Source organism: Podarcis tiliguerta (genome assembly GCF_965153285.1).
Source record: "Podarcis tiliguerta genome assembly, chromosome: 3".
In the NCBI taxonomy this organism is placed as follows: Eukaryota; Metazoa; Chordata; class Lepidosauria; order Squamata; family Lacertidae; genus Podarcis; species Podarcis tiliguerta.
The window spans coordinates 221,490-242,763 of NC_139536.1; the positions used below are offsets into that span (position 1 = coordinate 221,490).

The following is a 21,274-nucleotide window of genomic DNA, read 5'->3' on the forward strand; positions in this document are numbered from 1 at the left end:
CCCAAATCAGCTGCTGATTCTCCTGCCAGGCTTGGCATCTACGCTGGTGGGTGCCAAGCTGGGGGAGAAAGTGGCGAACCCCACTCCATTTTTAGGCAAGGGGTTATCAGGGGTTCCTGAGCTGGCATTCCAGTGTTGCAGGGGGCTGGACTAGAGGACCCTTGGGGATCCCTTCTGACTGGATCTAGGGGGCGCAGACACAGCTCCCCCCCCGCCCCCCTCCTCCTCTGCCCCAAGGACTGGCAGACAGACGGGCAGGTTGGGCTCAGGCAGCTCACTTTATTGGAATCTCTGGTACTCTGAGCACTCGGTTAAGACAACACTTGGACACTCGACACGGTCGAAACACACACACACAGACGTGAACTCCACAAGGTCACAGACACAAGGACACGTGAGTGTGGGGAGGGCGGGGCTGGCCCCCTCCATGGGGGGATCTCCCAGCACTGGGCCAGGGGCGGCTGGGGGGCTGGCCTCTCCATGTGGGCCCCTCGCAGCGGAGGCATTCCTGATCAGGAGGGCTGGGGAGCTGGTTTCTGCCCCCCAGGGCTCCCCCCTCCATGGCTTGGTCCTCACTGATGAGCAAGAAGTTTGCTTCCCTGCCATGGCGTCCTTTTTGACCTCCTGGCCAGACCACTTTGCTTTCGGCCTGGCCAAGCGGGGGAAAGATCTGCCCTCGTCTGTCATGGCTGCTTCAGTTGAGATTCCTGCACTGCAGGGGGTTGGACTGGATGACCGGGGGGGGGGGGAGCCCTCCCAATTCTGTACAGCTGTTTAAACTCATAGGCTGCCTTGCAGACTCGACTCCACGGCAGGGAGCTTGCTGGAAAGGGAACACACTCGTGCAAACACCGACGAATGGCAGGCCTCACCTGGGGTGGGGGGCTGGGTTGCATTGCACACCAAAGACACTGAGGCAGGCAATGGGGTGGGCAGTAGCAGAGGGGGCCCCCGTGCCTGCCTGGAATGTGACACGAAGAAGAACAGGATGCGCAGGGACAGGGGCTCAGCCTCCTCTCCTCTCTGGCTGGGCAGCTGAGGCGGCCCTGGCGGTGGAGGTGGGCAGAGGAGACACACACACCCCGCCACCCCTGCTGGTCCCGGGATTCCCAGCGCCTCCCGGCTGAGGTTGGCCGTTGGCGGGCACCAAGGGGGCAGCGCTGGGCTCAGTCCTGCGGGTCCTGGCACTGGCGGCAGCTGGCCATGTCGTCCAGGTAGCGCTCCACCTGGATGGTGCAGGAGACGAAGCCAAACTTGCTCTTCAGGACGGCAGTGGCCTCTTGCAGCACCGCCTCCATGTCGGCACCAGAGTCTGCAAGGGGGAGAGACCCAGAAAGGGGTCAGCGGGGCAAAGGCTGCACACCCAAGGAGAGGCTGGGAGTTTGCAGGATCATCTAGCCCAGCGTCCTGTTCTCACAGCAGCCAAATGCCTCTATGAACCTGGGAATCAAGATAGACTGCCTCTGCACCTGGAGGCTCCATGAGAACGAAAGAAGAGCTTGCTGGATCAGGCCAGAGGCCCAGCCTCCTGTTCCCACAGTGGCCAACCAGACGCCCATCAGGGGGAACCAGCAAACAGGATCTGAGCGCAAGAGCAACTCCTCCTACGGTTTCCAGCCCTGGCGTCCAACTGCGGAGACAGCATAGCCATTGTGGCCGCCGCCATTGCTAGCCCTCTCCTCCTTGGATGGGTCTGATCCTCTCTAAAGGGAGGGGCAGGAGCTGGGGGGGGGTATTGTTAGTATTGCTCACTTTTAAAGCAACTCTGTCGCCCGAAAGGCCAGCTGCCCCTTTATAGACCTGTTAAGCTCACTTCCATCATCTGGGGAAAACTGTACTCCTATCACACCCTACAGAACATCATGGGGGGTGATCTGAAAACAGGCATTTCCCCCCATTGCTCCTGTATTATGGGATGCCCTTTGCTGGGATCCCCCCAGGCCTTTCCTGATCCATAAGATTGGGCCCTGTTATTTATTTATTTGTCAGTTCCCCAGATTCCTGATTTTATGCTGCTGTTTTACTGGTTCCATGTTGCATTTTTCTTTCAATGAAACTTTTAAGTGGTGCACCACTTTGAGTTTTTAAAATACTAAGTGGCTTATGAAATGCCTTTAAATGAATAGATATACCAATTGGTGCACCCCAGCTATACCAATTGATTTTTGTCCTGGATAGATGTGTTTTGCTTTTGAGGCATTTTAAACTCAGGGTAGCATCCCGAAATGCAGTCGGAGGTGGTACAGTCCCCTCCCCCATCGCCTGGGGCCTTTGCCCTCTCAGGATTTCCTCAGGGGGTCCCGGGCACTCGGAGGCAGGGTGGGGTGCTCACCAATTGCCAGGTGCACAGCCACCACGTGATGGCTGAGGGTCAAGGCCCAGAGGTGGAGGTTGTGAGCCCCCTTCACGCCCTTGACGGACAGCAGCACTTCCTTCACGGCTTTGAACTCCACACCCCGCGGAGACCCTGGAAGAGAGGGAGGCAGGGTGGTGACAGACTTGGCTGGGGTCCCTCCAAACCCCCAGCTCCCACCCTTGGAGGAGCAGATGTGGTGCCGTCTCCCTGACTGGCATACCCTGGAGCAGAGCAAGGGAGGGGCACCTCCTGCTGAAGATGGTCGTTGAGTAGTGGTGCGGGGTCACCGGGGCAGTTGCCCTGGGCAAAAAATGGTAAGGGAGTGCAAATTTTCAACACCCGGTGCAGCCTTAAAACAGCCATGGGCTCCCTGGGCGATTTGTCTTTACGCCTGGAGTCTAAAGGTGCCTCGTGCTAAAGCTGAGCCAGTCACTTGCAGAGGGACTTGGCCCCTTTCTCTCTTCCCCTCTGCCTCTTCCCCTCTGCCTTTCCCCTGCCCCTTCCTGCTCCTCCTGCTTCCCTGCTGGCTTTTGGGTGGTCTTGGGCACCCCTTGATGTTGGCTTTGCAACCAGTGCCCTGAGCATCCCCAGGCCTGGAGCAGGGAAGGGACAAGGAGGTCCGGCTGGAATTTCACCAGGATTTTATTCCTCAGACTTCCCTTAGCTGGTTAACGAGGCGGCCTCGTTTGACCCGAGAGGGTCGGGGTTGGAACTCACCTTCCATGAGCACCCGGAAGACGTCGCGGAGGATGGTCACAGTGGAGCCCACCACAAAGACCGAGAAGAGGAAAGTGCTGATGGGGTCTGCAATCTTGTACTGGGGCTGCAAAGCAGAGGAGGAGGAGGAGGAGAGGCAGGGATAGACACAGACAAGATCCCTGCACTGACACAGAGAACAGAAGACCCCTAGGACAGATTTAGGGGGCAGCCCCATTCCCCAGGCAGAAATCCTTGCATGGATGTGACACGCTCCTTGGCGCTACTTTGGATCCAACCCGGTTGTTGCTTTGGTACGTTAATTTTGTTAATTAATTAAGTCTAATAAGGGGAGGGGGAGTAGCCTTCCAAGATCTCTGGCGTCAGAGATACAGCTGCCTCACTCTCTGTTGTTCAAGCAGGGGGAACTGGATCCGGTGAGTGGAAGCTGCAGGGAAGCCGGTTTGCCTGGAGATTCAGGGGGAAGAGGACCTCTTGGGCCACAGACAGGCCTCCTGGGGAGTTAAGGGCTGGCTCCACCACCGTTTGCCAGGACCAGGAAATATTTAAATAAGAACGCCCATGGTGCTCTGATTCTTAATTTGTGCTGCTTTTTTAATTTGGCAATTTAAACTGATCTACTGCATCGTTTGTATTTGATGCACTGTCCCTCTTAATTGCAATGGGTGCTGGTCAATGCAAAAAAAGGAAAATCTCTTCAGCTGTGATTCCCGCATTGCAGGGGGTTGGACTAGATGACCCCCGGAGGTCCCTTCCTACTCTGCCATTCTATGATTCCATGGGAAGAGACAGTGCTTCAAGGAGGGAGGCTCTGGGTCCCTATCCGGAGCAGGATGCCTGGTCCCCCTACCTTGAAGTAGATGACGGTTGCAGCCACAAAGACCCCGATGCTCTGGAGCAGATCCCCCACCACGTGCACAAAGGCGGCTCGGACGCTGGTGTTGCTGTGGGCGGGCACCGCAGGCGCACCGCAGGGGCTCTCCCCAATCCGCTCGTAGCCCCCCGTGCTCACCCCATGGCTGTGGGGGGAGCCCGACTGGTGCAGAAGGTAGGCCATGCTGCAGAGAGGGGCGGCAAGAGCTATGAGCCAAGGCTTTGGGGTGGGGGCCACACCCTTCCCCTCCCAGACCCTCCAAGTGTTTCTCAGGGACATCCCTGATTTAGAGAAGCCGTCCTGGTTTCTGATTTGATCTGGAATGGCTCACTTTCCCTTAGGATCCCTATTTCCATTCCATTATGGAGTTATCTGACCCCCAAGCCGTCTGAAGGCAATCCTCTACAGGGAAGGGTCTTTTTAATGGTTAATGTTCTATTATGATTTTATATATGTTGGGGCAACCCAGTAAGATGTGTGGCGTACAAATACTAAAATGATCATTATGGAATGGGACGTCCCTATTTTCATCAGAGAAATGTTGGAGGGTATGCCACCCACCTCAGCAGCCTCTTGCCCACCACAGCTCTTGGGCCCTGCTTGTGGGCAGAATGCTGCCTTCTACAAAGATCCTAAGGGCTGCCATGTGGACAACGGAGCGAGCGTGTTTCCCCCTGCTCTGGAGGGGAGGACTCGAACCCATGGCTTCAAGTGACAAGAATGGAGATTCCGACTAAGCATTAGGAAGAACTTTCTGACAGTAGGAGCTGCTCCGCAGTGGAACGGTCTCCCTCAGGAGATGGTGGACTCTCCTTCCTTGGAGGTTTTTAAGCAGAGGGTGGGTGGCCATCTGTCAGGGATGCTTTAGCGGTGATTCCTGCATTGCAGGGGGTTGGACTAGATGACCCCTGGGGTCCCTTCCAACTCTACCATTCTGTGATACTGTGGAGGTTTGTGAGCAGCGATTGGCTGGCTATCTGGCAGGGATTCCTTAGCTGTGACTCCTGCCTGGTGTGGGCTTGGGCTATAATTCAATGAACTGACCAGAGGCAATGGGAGTGTGTTGTGCCTGAGAATCCGCCCTCCGCCTCCCTCAATGCCCCGCGCCAGGCCTCACATGATGTTCACGCCCACCGCGCAGGCCGAGGTGCCCAGCATGGCAGAGGCTTCGATCTCGTAGTCGTTGCTGATGATGCGGGCCGAGGCCAGGTAGACCAGCACTCCCGTGACGATCCAGATGGAGAGGACCGAGGCCAAGGCACCCAGCGTCTCTGGGGGGGGGGAGTTGGGGGGGGGGAGAGGGAGATGCCAGTCAGGGGTGCCTTGCCAAAGTAGCCCTGTGCCCTCCCTCCAAGTTGGGGAGCACCAAGGCCAGCTCTGGGCCTTTTCCCTGAGGCTGCCTGGAACCCGAACCCGGAGCGCAGGTTGGGAGATGTTCCTGGGTCTCTCAGACCTGCCTGCTTGTCCCCAAGGCCAGTTCCCAGAGGAGTCCTTTGCCCTGTCCCAAGAGGACTAGAAGGCTGGCATTGGGCCGGGGAGACCTGCTGCTGCCAAATCTCCACTTAGCCCCCTGGTTCATGACTTATCCCACCTCTCATTCTCACCCTAGCCTACCTCACAAGCTTGGCGGGAAGCTGAAAGCCTGCTCCAAGGTCTGTCGAATAAAGAGCAGGGTGAACTACAACTCCCATCAGCCCAGCAAGCAGGGCTGGTAGCCAGAGGTGGGTGGGATTTGTAGTTTGGCAATGCCTGGATGGTACCCTGCAGCCAGAATAGGACATGATTGACTCCTGCAGGGAGTTATTTCAGCTGCCCACAAAATGGGCAGCAGGGAGGAAGAAGATTGGGGGGGCAGGAGGGGAAATGGACCCCCCCCAGCAGGATCAGAGAAGAGGCGCAGAAAGGCTATGGGGCAGCCAAGTCAAGCCCTGGCAGCAGGGAGGTCTGGGGGTCTTTCACTTTGTGGGGAAGGCATCAAAAAAGTCTTTTGATCTCTTTCAAGCGCTGAAGAGGCCATTTGAATCCATTTCTTCTTCTCTTTCATCCTCCATCAGTCTTCCCGCCACCCATTTGCCTTCTGCCTTTTTCAGAGAACAATTTGTGAGCCTCTCTGGCTCCTTGGCTGCCTGGCTCTATTCTGCCACCACTTCAGAGGGAAGCAAGAAGGGAAGGAGGGAGGGAGGGAGGGAGGGAGGGAGTCACCCCCCCAGCCTTTGAACTGTAATGGGAGAAGCATCTCGCTGCTGCTGCCGCCGCCGCACCCCAAATGGGGCACCCAGAGGCCAGTCGGCTTGGCAGCCCTCCAAAGGCTTCCTTTCCGCACTGCCTGATGAAGGCTTTCCTGCTTTTTCTGGGACACAGTGCAGTTGCTGAGAGCCACCAGGTGGCCTCTTGGGCTGAAGACTGTGGTGGCGCAGGGGCAGTGGGAGAAGCGGGTGAGGCAGAAGCAGCAGCAGTGCCCCTCGGCTGCCCCTTGGGAGAGCCCCCTCATGCCCATGGCGAGGTGGGAACCGGGTGGAGGATCTGGAGGTACCTGAGCGGTGCCAGCCGAAGCTCATGATCTTGGTGGCCGGGCGCGTGGAGACCCAGAGGGAGAAGAGGCTGACGCCCATGCTGCCCATGTCTGTCAGCAGGTGGGCTGCGTCTGTCATGATGGCCAGGCTGTGAGCCAAGTACCCACCTGAAAGGCAAGCAGAGCTGTGTTGTGGAGGGAGGAGGGAAGGACTGGGGGGGGGAGGCCCTGACTCTAACCAGGATACCCTCTCAGCCCCTCTCAGGCAGACTTCCTGGGTCTTTGTAAGGATGAGCTGAGTCTAGTGCTGCTGCCATGATTTATCTCCTCTGCCCTTTGAGGGTTTTTTTGCTGTGTCAATTGCTTTGCTGTCAACTGATTCCTGCTCATTATCTTAATGAACACCTTGAAAGAGACCTCGGAAAGTCAGCAAAGAACTGCAAAGCAGATAACATAAATGTGAATCAAATGAAAATTGAAACATCCTCTCTCAGCCACAAAGTGTAGGAATGGATTCAGGCACTAGGAGAGGGTATATGTATATAGTTAGTTATTTTTCTTCTTTGCTCACATGAGTGAGATCAGCAGAGTACCACCCTTTGCAGCTTTAAACATGGAAGTGAAGGCATGTTTGATTTAACCTTCTAGAAACAATAATCCAGGATGCTTTAAGACAGGCTGGATTTTCCTGGTCTTACCCCCTGAAAAACAACAATCACACCAACATTGTTTTGTGAAGAAGTAAAAGTAGTATTTACTTACATAATCTAAGTCTTGAGGCAGCCATTACAGTAGCAAAATGAAGGCAGGTTTATAACTACTATCTAAGTTATAAAATGTAAATTAAAAAATGGTGCGTGTGTGGTCAGCTTGAAGAAAGAGAGGGCTTCCCAGGCAGGAAAGAAGCATGCCAAGACAGACAAGGAAGTGACCTCACAGAGTTCTCTCTAGCAAATTTTACGGGAAAAGCTCTGTGAGCCTCAGCCCCTTCACGTGCCCATCTGGCAAAACATGACTTGTTGGCTTGACTGCAATAATATCCCAGAGGAAGCTCCCTGGGTGCCTGGTCCTTTGTCTCTCAGATGACCCCATCCACCTGGAAGGAGAAAAGCAGGTGGCCATCTGCGCTCCCACCCAACAGGTGTGTCGTCCTTGTTCCTTGAAGAAGGAAGAGCACCCCCAGGGCACCCCAGAGAGCTTTTCTGTGGCTCTGAGCCTCTCTCGGGTCAGTGGAGGTGCCTGCCGCTGGCTTGGTGATCCATGAACCTCCCCCCCCCCCCAGAACCGCTTCCCAGCCCCACTGACCTATGACCTCTCCGATCATGAAGAGGAAGCAGACCCCGCAGGCGATGCTGAGCTTCCTCTGAGCCTGGAGCTTCAGCTGGCTCTGGCTAGGGGAGCAGGGCCCCTGGTGGCAGTGGGGGGCCAGGCGGCGCTCCATCTCCAGGCCCCCGGGCACTTCCGCATGCCCGTTCTCCAGGGGGAGGCTGGGGAAGGCATCCTGGGTGCCTGCAAACAGACTGGGAGAAGGCCGGAACATGAGGGAGGGGCAGCCCCTCAGTCCTGCTCAACCCCCACAGAAGACACACGCAGAGAATTAGCCCCCTCCTTCCTCATGCCACCCACGGCTGCCTTGTAGAGTCACCCCCCCCCCATTTAACATCTTTAATTTTTATGTAAAGCATACAACCCAATAAAATATGAAACAAACGGGAACACCCGACACGAACCAGAACAAATCACAGACTGGGTGTCTACCCACAAACTAAAGCAAAGGATTTAGAAGTAATTTTGCAGATTCAGGATCAAAATTAATAGCAGTGTAGAGTTGGGTATGTTTAGCTGGGGAAAGAGGAGGCTAGGAGGTGACCTGAGCCATCTTCAGATATCTAAAGATGGAGCGAGTTTGTTTTCTCCTGCTCTGGAAGAGACAACCCCTGTCAAGGGAGTCCAATTTCAAGAAAGCCATTTCCGACTGAACAGTAGGAAGAACTTTCTAACGGTCAGAGCTGTTTGACGAGGGCTTGGAAGGCGGTGGACTCTCCCTTCTTGGCTGCCGGTCAGGGAGGCTTTTGCTGTGATTCTTGCATTGCAACTGGTTGGACTAGATGACCTGTCAAACTATACAATTCTATGATCCTATGATATCCTATGATAAAGCCCTGGTTTTCCCAGTCGTGATGTATGGAAGTGAGAGCTGGACCATCAAGAAGGCTGATCGCCAAAGAATGAATGCTTTTGAATTCTGGTGCTGGAGGAGACTCTGGAGAGTCCCATGGACTGCAAGAAGATCCAACCTCTCCATTCTGAAGGAAATCAGCCCTGAGTACTCAATGGAAGGACAGATCCTGAAGCTGAGGCTCCAAGACTTTGGCCACCTCATGAGAAGAGAAGACTCCCTGGAAAAGACCCTGATGTTGGGAAAGATGGAGGGCACAAGGAGAAGGGGACGACGGAGGACGAGATGGTGGGACAGTGTTCTCGAAGCTACCAGCATGCATTTGACCAAACTGTGGGAGGCAGTGGAAGACAGAAGTGCCTGGTGTGCTCTGGTCCATGTGGCCACGAAGAGGCAGAACCACTAAACGAGTAAACAACAACAACAATGATATCAGAAAGTGGAGGACTCTCCTTCCTTGAAGGGCCATCTGCCTGAGATTCTCTAGCTGTGATTCCTACATTGCAATGCGGAGTCATTAGGAAAGTGATGTTAAAAAGACAACCGAATGCCAGTGCTGGTCTCCTGGCTTTACTAAGGGAGCAAATGCATCTTGATCTGTCAAGGTCTCTGTTTTAATCCACCCAGGGGATCCTGGGCAGTGGGCGCATTCCAGGCTGCACAGGGAAGCCACACAGGTCAATACCAAGCCCTGAATGAAGGGCGCTTTATTGCAGAAGAATGCTCCTCTTCTGGGTTTGGCCGCCCCTGTCATGCCCCTCACACCCCCTTGGAGCAAGGCGAGGTCTTTTGTCAGCGCCTGGCCCGATCAGACAGATGCATGTCAAGTGCTCCCAAGAGCCTCGCTGGGGAGGGAATTAATAGTCGAGCCGGCTCCGTGACTGTGGCTCGTCTCCTGGGGCTGCGGGGAGATTTAATCATCTTCCGCCTGGCAGGAACTGGAGAACTGTGATGCCCCTGGACGGGTTTGGCCACGGTGGCTGCCTTGCTGCCAGAAGGACCCATTTGGGGAGGCAGCTGGGCCCAGGAGCCGAGCTCGCGGGTGCTGGGCTTGCAGGAAGGAGGCAGCCCAGAAAGCCAGAGGGCAGAATCCTGGAATGGGAGACAATCGGCTGGGCCATATTCTTATGAAAACCTGCTTTTCTCCAAATAAGGAGACTAAAAAGAGGAAGGTCAGAAATGCTGAGCTGTTAGCAACAGGTCTCGGTGTAGAGAAGCCATGGCCGGCTGGCGGAGAATCTCCCCCTCATCCGGATGGCATGGAAACCTGCACTTGAGTCGTCCTTTGAAATGCCTCAAGGGCCCCCCAGTGGGGTTCAGGCCGAGGGCGTCCAGTTCAGCGGGTGGGAGCGCACGCCCGACACACACGTGACTGGTACAGCGTCCATTTCTCCCACTGCACCTGATGACTTTCTGTCTGCTGCATCAAGGGAGCTCCCTTTGCTCGTCCCGATTTCCCAGGAACAGTCCTAGATTTACACAACAAGCTGTCCCGGTTTCTGATTTGATTCTGGAATCTCTTACTTTCCCTTAGGACATCCCTATTTTCATCAGAGAAATGTGGAGGATATGGAGTTCTGCTGCCCGAAAGCCAAGGAGAGAAGTAACTATAAAGTTGTTTTTTAAAAAATGTTTAATTATGTTTTACTATGTTTTTACATATGTTGGAATCCACCCAGAATGGCTGGGGCAACCCAGTCAGATGGGCAGGGATGATGATGATGATGATGATGATGAGATGTCCCTATGTTGGTGGATATGGAATGGCTGCCATGAAAAACTCAGGAAGAATTATCCTCCCATCGTGTCCGTCCGTCCCCACCCGGAGTTTGCAGGCCTTTCTCTCCTCGATTATCTCACGCCTGGGAGCCTCCCAAGCGGCTCCCCCCTCCCCTGCAGAGCAGTATCACGTGGTCCCCTCCGCCCCCTCCCACCCACGGACGGCTGCTGCTGCTGCTCTTCTCTCCATCACTTGCCCCCGCAAAATCCCTTCTCCTTCTCCCGCCTCCCCCCGCAAAGACTGGCTCCCGCAGGCGGGAGAGAGAGAGAAAGGAGCCGTCGAGGGGCGCTGCGCCTCGTCTGAGCAGGGCCCCGATCCAGGGAGCGTAGCTCATGCAGTCCAGACATTGGGGGGGGGGGAGGCTTTTCCTTCTCGTCTATACGCACAAGCTGGAGCAAGAGACTCCATCGAGAACATGCGTGTCCGTGTTTCGAGCTTGTGTGAACGCGCGTGTTTTCCTTTCTGCGGCTCAGACGCCCCCTTGCTGAATTCAGGCCGACTAGACGGACCCTGGGCTGAGACAGGAACTCCAGAGCCGGGACTGGAGCCATTGGCGGGGCCGCCCTGCTGCTCTTCCGGGGCAACCCCCAGGACATCGCAGCCGGTCTTGGAGGGAGGAAACCGCGCCGGGGTGGCGGGGTTCTCTCGCTCGGCCGGGAGGCGCAAGGAGTCCGTGGCGGAGCCCTCGAGGCTGTGGGAGGAACAGGAAGGGAGAAAGGGCGGGGATCCCGTCGAGGCCTCGAGAGGAAAACGCGATGGGGAGCGAGAGAGCGGTGCCCCCATCCCACTCGAATTTGGGGCTGCCCCCAGCCAGGAAAAGCGAAGAGGGCGCAGGCAGACCAAAGGAAGCTTAGGGCACGCGGAAGCACGACCTCCGAAGGCCAGAAATGGGGGGGGGGCATAAAAAGAGCCTGGATCAGACCAACGGGCCCATTAACCCCAGTACCCTCTTCTCACAGTGGCCCCCCAGGTAAGAAGGGGAGGATGGGAAACCCGCAAGCAGGACCCGGGCCCCAAAGCAGCGCTCTCCCGTCCTGGTGAAGCAGCAGCGGGTATTCAGAAGCAGCGCTGCCTCCAAGTCCAACCTCTCCTCCAACTTCTCCTCGCTCCAGACCCGGGATAAATGGGGCTGCCCTCTTCTGAGCCTTCTCCAACTCTGCAATATCCCTTTTGAGGGGAGGCAGCCAGAGCAGCACCCCAGTCTTCCCACTCGCCTTTTTCAGCACCTTGGGCTGGCGTCTTCACTGAACTCTCCTAGGACCCCAAAATGTGTGTGTGAGTGTGAAATCATCATCATTTATTTTGTCCTGACATACATCATTTAACACTTGTTTCCACTGAAATGCATTTGGCATTTTAACGCCCACTCGCTTTGCTGGGAGAAATCCTTTTAGAGCTCTCCACAATCTCTTTTTGTTTTCAGGCCCCGGATAAATTCGGTATCCTCAGCGAAGGGAACATGCGCAGGTCCCGAGAGGATCCGGGACGACTCCCATTTCTCCATCCCTCCATTGTTCCTGCTCCCTGATCTACACGAGGAATACCCTCTTACTCCCTGACTGCTGAGCTTACTCAGGAGTCATGGGCCAGGTAGAGTGTTGAGATCCCACGTGCACTTGGTCAACTGGATCACCTCTATCAGCTTCTTGTCACTCCCAACCAATAGGTTGGTCCTTGCGAAAGCCCTGCTGACTCAGCTTCAGCAGGGCTTGTTCTTCTGTTTGTGTGGTTATGTCATCTTTAACAACAGAATCCATCCCCTGCGCACTCCAAGCATCGCCCCATCCGCCCACAAAAGACAGAAAGGCTCGGGATACCCAGAGAGATCAGGGAGGGAGAGGAGAGAAGGTAGAAATGTTTTCACCTCCTTCCTCATCCGCCTCCTTCCTGTTCAGCTATGTCACCCCACGACTTCCTCTTACTCAGTTTCCCTGTTGGAGGATATTTCACACTTTCCCCTGGATTTACTCACACTGAGGAAATTAGTTTAGGTATACAAGAATTCTCGCTTTATGGTGGGAAATACTAACTTGACAGGAAAAACTCTCATTTTAACTAAGGAGAAGCAATGAGTCCGGCTCGCTCTTGCATCTCAGAGGCTGAGAGAGCCACCCTAGAGGTCTCCTCTCAGGATGGAGAAGGAGAACATGAGGCCAGAGACCGGAGGAGTATCGGTCTAGCACCTGATGGGAGGTCAGCACAAGTTAAAAGCCGGTCTCGGAAGCAGGGCAGTTCCCCTCGCAGCCCCATGGCAGCCCCGGTGCAAGGTGAGTCCTGTGCCCCAGGCGTTCCCACAGGCAGCCAACCTCACAGGGCAGAATGTCAACATTCCCACACAAAATAGCAGCTCCAAGCGCGTTGGCTGAAACCGTGACAAGCAGGCATTCGCCAGGGGTTGCTCCCCCGTTGCCGCAACGCTTCCAGGGCTCCAGACAGGCTGGGCTGGATTCCAGGGGAGGCGGCCTCCCCCCCCCCCCGCAGCATCTCAGTCTCCAGACACCTGTCCTTGCCGTTGACCTCAGTGACCTTCAAGGCGCCTTTCCTTGGCCAGGCTGCTCTGGAGGACGGCGCGGGGTGGGGGAGCTGGGTTAGGGGCTGTCTGCACAGGGATGGGGAGCCTGCCCTCCACGTGTGCGCCCCCCCATCTCCTCAAATGCAAGCCCCGGAAAACGAGGCAGCCACGCTCCCCCAGCGCAGATTTCGCCAGCCCACCGCCCAGCTGTCCCTCCCTGGCACCCGACAGAGCCTTCTGGAGGCAGATGGGGCCACAGAAAACAAGCTGGCGCGTGCCAAGGAGGCAGGCTCGACGGCACAGGAAGCGCCTCGTGGGCTGGCAGAGAGGGCCAGGCATTCCCCACCCCCTCCTCGGGGGGCTCTTTCCAGCCACAGCTGCCCTGCTCCCCCCAAGATGCCACGGCATCACTAGCGGCTGACCGCCGGCCCGTCCATGAGGCGCCCTCTGGGCCTCCTCAGCGATGCTTGGAGAGCCTGTTTCTCCCCCTCGGGCAGTGAGGCTTGGCTGACTGGTTGCCCCCCGAGCGGGCCCTGGAGCTGCGAGGTTTCCAGCATGTTGCGCAGGGAAGGCGACCCCGACGTGGGCCTTGGGGGGGGGGGGAAGAGAGGGGTTCTCCGACTGCTAACTCTATTGAGACTCCCTGCCTTTGGTGCAGCAGCCCAGACGTGACGAGTGAGGGAGGGGTGTCAATGCAGACGCCGCAAGGAAAGGCTCCTGTGGGCTCTCCGGGAGCAGGGAGCGCCCACCTCCGGCGTGGGGCGAGAGGGACCCCCGCCTCCCCCTCCCCCCCAGTAAGAACTGAAACGCTCGACACCGGCAGCAGAGCAAAGGCAGAAGCGAAAGATGCCCCGCAAGGAACTGGGAAGGAGACCCCCCACCTCCACGATTCCCGCTCCCCCCCCCACTTTTGCGCCTCCCCCTCTCGCCGCTCACGTCCCACTGCCGTGGAATTCCCCAAGAGCCGTCGGGGGGGGGGGGGAGGAATCCAAGGATGCCCCGGAAGGAGGAGATGGAGGAGCGGCACAAGGGGACCCCCTCTAGCCGACCCCCTCGCAACAAACAGGAAATTCCCCAGAAAATGCGGGGATTCCCGAGCAGGGGGAGGCAAGGCGGGGAACCTGCCGGGTGGGGGCCGGGGGGCTGGGCAGGGAGGGGAGGCGGCGGCGGGGGTCCCTGGCTGTCCGGGGAGTGCGGGCGACCAAACGCCACTTCGCTCGGCAGGAGCGTGGAAGATTAAAAACCTCAGGCCGCTTGTGCGGAAAAAGGCAGCCAGGGGCAATCTCAGCGGGGTCTTCAAGTGGGTCGGGGGGCACCTGGCGGAGTCTCCGGAGGATCCCGGTGGAGGAGAGGAAGGGGCTTCTGCGCCGGGGAGGCGTGGGGACCCCCTTACCTCTTGAGGCGGACGCTGCTGGAGCTGCTGCCACTGCGGCTGCCCACCAGGCGAGCGCTCTCCGAGGGGTCCCTGCCGTCCCCCGAGGGGGGCTCCATCGCGTCCAGAAAAGGAGAAACCCCTGGCTGCGGCGCTCTGGGCCTCGGCCTCAGGCAGAGGCGCGCCGGGCACTCTCCATGTGCTCTCAGGAGACTCCGCGTCCTGTTGCTGCAGCCGCCGCTGCCGGCGCCGTCGAGAGATCCAAGCAGAGGCAACCCCCGGTGGGCGGGCAGGCGGAGGAGGCCCCGCCCCTTGCCACAGGCCCCGCCCCCTGCGGGCAGCGGGAAGATGCGCCTTCAGACGCCCCTGCCTCGCCTCTTCACTGCCGCGCCGTCGTGGCGCCCGGGAAGGAGGCAGGCGCAGCGCCGAGCGCAGGAGATGCCCGATTGCGCCGGGCCTCCCGAGACGCTGCTCCCTGCTGCTTCGCCTGGACCCCCGGAGGTGGGAAGGCGCCTTGGCGGTCCTCTGGTTCGGCGCTCCGTTGTGGCTGGGCGTCGAACCGGGGAGAGCTCGCCAGGCCCGAGGGGGTGGCCCGCAGCTCGGCTCGGGGTGGGAGGCCAGGAAAGGCTCCCCGGCCCAGCCAAGAAGAAGGGGCCGGACCGCAGCCCCCGTCCGCCGGCGGGGCGGAGGTGCGGGAAGAGACCGGCGGGAGACGCCGAGCGAGGCGGTTCCGCCTGGACGGGCGCGCGGGAGGCGCCGCGGGGCTGAGTCGGAGCGCTTTCTTCGCCTCGCAGGATCGATATTGATGGCTGTCCAATGAAACGGTGATGGAGGTGATGATGGGGGCCCAAAGAAAAGGGTCTCTCCTCCCAAGGGGACAGGCAGGAACCATAGGCGATCTTCTGCCGGAGAAGGGATCTCAGGAGAGCCCCGCGGCAGATCCATTGTGTGGCAGGCGGGATTGCTCCCTCCAGCGCAGGGGGAAGAGGCAGCCGGATTTGGGCCTAAGTCGGTCCCCCAATCCGGGGCCCGGCAGCCCCCCCCCCCGCACAATGACCCCCCAGCAGAGAGTCTCGGCCCGTGGACCGGCGGTGCCCACCAGGCTCCCCCACTTTCTTCCTATCCTACCCGACAAGGAGGCGGCGGCTGCCTAGATCCAGGCACAGCTTGGGTCGTTTTCGCTCGATCCCCGGCGCGCTTCTTCCCGCCCAGGAAACGGAGCCTGCTCTGCCCTCTTCCAGGGGTTTCGCGGCGGGAGAAGCCGAGCCAGCCTCGCCCCTCTCCTCCCGAGGGGGCTCCGAGGTTGGAAAAATGCGACCGCCCGTCCGAATCCATTTCTCCCGGGCCAAACCCTCTGCGCGGCCCAATTTCGTTTCTTTGTTTTTCTCTGTGAGGCGTCAGGGAAGCCGGAGGGCGGAAGGGATGGGAGACCGCAGGGGAGGCGCACACCTGAAGCCCCTCACCGGGAGGGGGCAAAAGAAATCTGCAGTCCAGAGCCCGGGCGGGCGGGGGGGCAATGCGGCTGCCCCCCAAATCTCCCCGTCCATCTTGAGGCTCCGCAGAAATGAGGACGCCTCTCGACATCTTTCCGTGGGGCTCGGGGGACGGGGCGGGGAGGCGGACTTTTCTAAGGGGGCGACTGGATTTTTTATTGGAACCGGCTTTGGGGTTTTGCCCAGGAGGGGCGAACGAAGCGCCTCCTTCCCGACTTTCCTTTATGGGGCCCGTGTGCGTTTTGCTCCAAAGAGGCGACCCCGAAGGAGGCCTATGCGCCGCGGGACGTTTTTACCGGCGCCGTTGGCCGGCTGGACGCCTTCCTGGAGAAGAAAGGCCGCGGGGAAAAGCCCCGAGAGGCGGGTTCCCGGCGCTGCTAGACGGTGCCGCGGACTCCGAGCCTCCTTTCCAGTTCGCTGCGGGGAAAGCCGCTGCGGCGCCCCGCAGGACGCAAAGGAAAGAAGGTGGGGGGCTGCGAACCGGTGCCCAGGCCCTGGCGGGGGTCTCTCTCTCCGCCCCTCCGTCGGGAGACCTGGCAGTCCTGCATTCCGGAGGAGGAGCAGGGCAGGAAGGACGGGTCGCCTCTGCCGGTGGGCAGAGAGAGGCGGAGGGCGGCCCTTGCCTTTGTCTTCTGAAGCCGTAATGTCCCTGATTTAAAAACAAAAGTCCGCTCGCCACGGGAAACAGTCCTTGTCGTAAATGAAAACACCAGTTGGTGTTCAACATTATTTTTTGTTGGGGTGCCACACCCGTGGAGCGAGACTCCGAGCGGCCGTGTGGGGCTTGCTTGGCGTTGCCCCCAGTTACATTTTCCCCCATCTCGACCCTCGGATAATGCGCTTGAGGTTTACCTGCGAAGGTGACGCAACGGATGGGAAGCTGGTCCCTGGTGCCCTTCATAATCGACACCCCCCCCCTTTATCTCACACAAACCTTCTCACCTTCAAGCCCCTTCGCTTCTCTGTAGGCAACGAGATCAATGCGCATCGCTATTAACATTTTGGTTTTGCTTTACAGATTTTGTAAAAGGCTCTTTAAACAGTCGAGCGGTATATAAATCTTAGGAAATCAATAAGAGGGGTTTCCAAATGCGAGGAGACGGGGAGAGATGCTTCTCCGCGGGCCGCGGAAGTGGGAAGAGCCGGCACCCGGCGCAGGAACCCGAAAGGGAGGGGACTCTCCTACCGCCCCCCAGATTCTTCCCGAAGTCTCCTGGCTGCTGCTCCGCCTTTTTATTCGGAGTTGATAGTATTAATATTTCCAGATGGGAAGTAACCATTTCTATTTGGCTGAAGCGTCGTCTATTAAGAATATCCAGGGATCCAATGTATCTGTGGAGTTTTTCATTGATGCTGAAAAACAATAAAATTCGATTATATCTAGATATCTCTATCGAGTGATTCTGTCGTCCCAGTCGCGAGTCTCCGGTCTTTGAGTCCCTGGCCGGACGCCCGCTCTCGGAGGGCTCCTCTCCAGATCCAAACCCAGCAACATGGGGGCATCTGCCCGCCCCAGCAAGTAAAACAATAGAAATACTTAACTAACTGACCAATCAAACCGGTCCTGCTCCGCCTAACAAAAATCCTGGCTACACGCTTTCTTACAGTTTGATCTGATAAACTCCTATCATGTCGCCTCTGACACCGCTTTTCCCTAAGCTAAAAAGTCCCAAACGCGGCAAATCTCTCCATGATCCCCTGGAACATTTTGATTGCTCTTTTGTGAGTTTTCCGGGTCTCCGATATCCTCTCTGAAGCGAAGCGACCAGAACCGCCCACAGCACCCCAACGTGTCCACACCATAAACTGGTATAAACGACATTGTTAGCACAATATCCGATTTCCAATTGCTTTCCTCGTGATCCCCAGCAGCGCGCTGGCCTTTTTCACCGCTGCTAAGCAAGTGTCTTTCCTCTCCACCCACCGCCAGGTCAGACTCTGCAGAGGTGAAATTAAGCATATTAAATTTAATTAAAAAATTTTTTTACTCCGACATGCATCACTTTACACTTGTTTATACTGAATTGCTTTGGACTTTTTAACGCCCGTTCGCTCAGTTTGGAAAGGTCTTTCGGAGCTCTTTATTTCAGGACCCTGAACAATCTGGTAATTTCAGCAACGTTAAAATGCGCAGGTTCCTATAGCGTTGCCCTTTCTCCATCGCATTCTCCATTTATTTCTGCTCCCTTGTTCCTGCGACTTAACCCATTCCTGGCCCGCACGACGAGGAGCTCTCCCCTGAGCTTGCCGGGGGGGGGGGCACTTTAAGGAGACGCCCACGCGCTGCAAAGGGAGCCGTGTTTCGGGCGGCTTTCTTTGTGACGGGAGAGTCTAAAGCCGCCGCCGAACTGCAATCCTGTCAGTGGACCACCTCACAGGGCTGTCCCGGGGCAAGATTTCCCAGCCACATACCCTCAACCTGCCATTTCTCCCAGCCGGCAATATCCCTCCTGCGCTTCGCCAACGCGTAAAACCAAAATGCAGACCAAGAAAAAGGCAATAGAAATCGTTTCATTATATACTTACCTGTATGCACACTTTGCCTTCACAACAACCTTGCGAGGTAGGCGAGGGTAAGGCCTCCTTCGGCCACGAAGCAGGCGCCCCCTCGCGAAAGAGGAAGGGAGAGAGAGGAATGGCCCAAAAGAGAAAGGGGGGGGTCTCTGCCCCCGTCCAGGGGTGATGCCTGGTGCAAAAGACAGCTTGTTCCCCCACCAAAAAGTATCCATTTACAAACCACCTGATCAAAGATGAAACATTATGATAAGAAATTCAATTAAATGTGATGCACGCTTCCAGAGAAAAACACCAAAACTAACCAAAAAGAAATGATCGTACAATGAAGTTATGCTACATAATACATACCAAATGCATCAATATACATGGATACATGACGATACCTGCCTTTTATTTATCTAGATGCGGTTTTGTTTTAATTGGTTTTAGTCTTTCTGTGGTATCCGCGCGTCGCTCTGAGTCATTTCCACAAGTAAAGTCACGAAGACATGTAAATAATAATAATACTAATAACAACAGAAACTATACATGAGATATACATGCTATATTATAAGGATCCCATATGACGGTTTAAGGAGATCCCAGGGTTTGGCGGGCCCTCTGGCACCGCACACCCGAGAGGGCCGCCAGATCCGCCCCCCCCCCCAGCCTTGGAGCAGGGGATCGCTGTGCGTCAGCGCCCGGCAGAACTAGAAGGTCGTGCGGGAGATACAAGGAAGTGAGCGAGTAGCGGAGAGGGGCCACCGCCAAGAAGGCCTTGCTGCGAGGCGGAGACAGCCTTCCTTCCATGGCGGGAAGCAGCGTCGCCCCACAAAGGAACAAAGAAGTCAAATGCAAGGCAGACTTCATAGAATCCTAGAGTTGGAAGAGGCCACAAGGGCCATCGAGTCCAACCCCCTGCCAAGCAGGAAACACCATCAGAGCACTCCTGACATATGGTTGTCAAGCCTCTGCTTAAAGACCTCCAAAGAAGGAGACTCCACCACACTCCTTGGCAGCAAATTCCACTGTCGAACAGCTCCCACTGTCAGGAAGTTCTTCCTAATGTTTAGGTGGAATCTTCTTTCTTGTAGTTTGGATTCATTGCTCCATGTCCACTTCTCTGGAGCAGCTGAAAACAACCTTTCTCCCTCCTCTATGTGACATCCTTTTATATATTTGAACATGGCTATCATATCACCCCTTAACCTCCTCTTCTCCAGGCTAAACATGCCCAGCTCCCTTAGCCGTTCCTCATAAGGCATCGTCTCCAGGCCTTTGACCATTTTGGTTGCCCTCCTCTGGACACGTTCCAGTTTGTCAGTGTCCTTCTTGAACTGTGGTGCCCAGAACTGGACACAGTACTCCAGGTGAGGTCTGACCAGAGCACAATACAGTGGCACTATTACTTCCCTTGATCTAGATGCTATACTCCTATTGATGCAGCCCAGCATTGCATTGGCTTTTTTAGCTGCCGCGTCACACTGTTGGCTCATGTCAAGTTTGTGGTCAACCAAGACTCCTAGATCCTTTTCACATGTACTGCTCTCAAGCCAGGTGTCACCCATCTTGTATTTGTGCCTCTCATTTTTTTTTGCCCAAGTGCAATACTTTACATTTCTCCCTGTTAAAATTCATCCTGTTTGTTTTGGCCCAGTTCTCTAATCTGTCAAGGTCATTTTGAAGTGTGATCCTGTCCTCTGGGGTGTTAGCCACCCCTCCCAGTTTGGTGTCATCTGCAAATTTGATCAGGATGCCCTTGAGTCCATCACCCAAGTCGTTGATAAAGATGTTGAATAAGACCGGGCCCAAGACAGAACCCTGTGGCACCCCACTAGTCACTCTTCTCCAGGATGAAGAGGAACCATTGATGAGCACCCTTTGGGTTTGGTCAGTCAGCCAGTTACAAATCCACTGAGTGGTAGCATAGTCAAGACCACATTTTACCAGCTTATTTCCAAGAATATCATGGGGCACCTTGTCGAATGCCTTGCTAAAATCAAGGTAGGCTACATCCACTGCGTTCCCTTCATCTACCAGGCTTGTAATTCTGTCAAAAAACGAGATCAGGTTAGTCTGACATGACTTATTTTTCAGAAATCCATGCTGACTATTGGTGATCACAGCATTCCTTTCTAGGTGCTCACAGACTGTTCGCTTAATGATCTGGTCCAGATTCTTCCCTGGTATTGATGTCGGACTGACTGGGTGATAATTATTTGGGTCCTCTCTTTCCCCCTTTTTAAAAATAGGGACAACATTTGCCCTCCTCCAGTCTGCCGGGACTTCGCCTGTTCTCCAGGAATTCTCAAAGATGACTGCCAGTGGTTCTGAGATCACATCTGCCAGTTCTTTTAATACTCTTTGATGCAGTTCGTCTGGCCCTGGAGACTTGAATACATCTAAACTAGCCAAGTATTCTTGTACTATCTCCTTAGTTATTCTGGGCTGTGTTTCCTCTGCTGAATCATTTGCTCCAAAGTCTTCAGGTCGGGCATTGTTTTCTTTATCGGAGAAGACTGAGGCAAAGAAGGCATTGAGGAGTTCAGCCCTTTCTGTGTCCTCTGTTTGCATTTCACCATCTTCTCCTCTGAGTGACCCCACTGTTTCTTTGTTCTTCCTTTTGCTACGAACATACCCATAGAAGCCTTTTTTGTTGCTTTTAACCTCTCTAGCAAGCCTGAGTTCATTCTGTGCTTTAGCTTTTCTGACTTTGTGTCTACACGTGCTGGCTATTTGTTTGAATTCCTCTTTGGTGGTTTCCCCCCTTTTCCATTTTTTGTACACATCCTTTTTTAATCTTAACTCAGTTAAAAGTTCTTTAGATAGCCACCCTGGCTTCTTTAGGCACCTTCCATGTTTCCGCCTCATTGGTATTGCCTGAAGTTGTGCTTTTACTATCTCCCTCTTAACAAACTCCCAGCCATCATGAACTCCCTTTCCTTTTAGTATTACTGTCCATGGGATCTCACCCAGCACTTCC

At 55.9% G+C, this 21,274-nt stretch overlaps 1 protein-coding gene across 1 annotated transcript; it reads right to left on the reverse strand.

Annotated features, from left to right (window-relative positions):
• Positions 1–452: 452 nt before the first annotated feature.
• SLC30A3 (solute carrier family 30 member 3) lies at positions 453–14,598 on the reverse strand. Its single transcript, XM_083432735.1, has 8 exons — positions 14,324–14,598; positions 7,765–7,979; positions 6,481–6,627; positions 5,065–5,218; positions 3,924–4,131; positions 3,074–3,179; positions 2,333–2,467; positions 453–1,312 (listed from the first exon to the last, which is right to left on the reverse strand). Exons 1-8 carry the CDS (start codon positions 14,419–14,421, stop codon positions 1,167–1,169), a joined length of 1,209 nt encoding a protein of 402 aa, XP_083288861.1. The 5' UTR covers positions 14,422–14,598; the 3' UTR covers positions 453–1,166.
• Positions 14,599–21,274: the final 6,676 nt, after the last annotated feature.

Bases quoted from the DNA above. Each gene is read 5' to 3' on its own strand.
- SLC30A3 (XM_083432735.1), bottom strand. From the start codon at position 14,421: ATGGAGCCCCCCTCGGGGGACGGCAGGGACCCCTCGGAGAGCGCTCGC. The intron at 6,628-7,764 runs GTCAGTGGGGCT...CTTGCCTTTCAG, and splicing joins CATGATCGGAGAGGTCATAG to GTGGGTACTTGGCTCACAGC. The intron at 5,219-6,480 runs GTACCTCCAGAT...CCCCCCCCCCAG, and splicing joins CTTCGGCTGGCACCGCTCAG to AGACGCTGGGTGCCTTGGCC.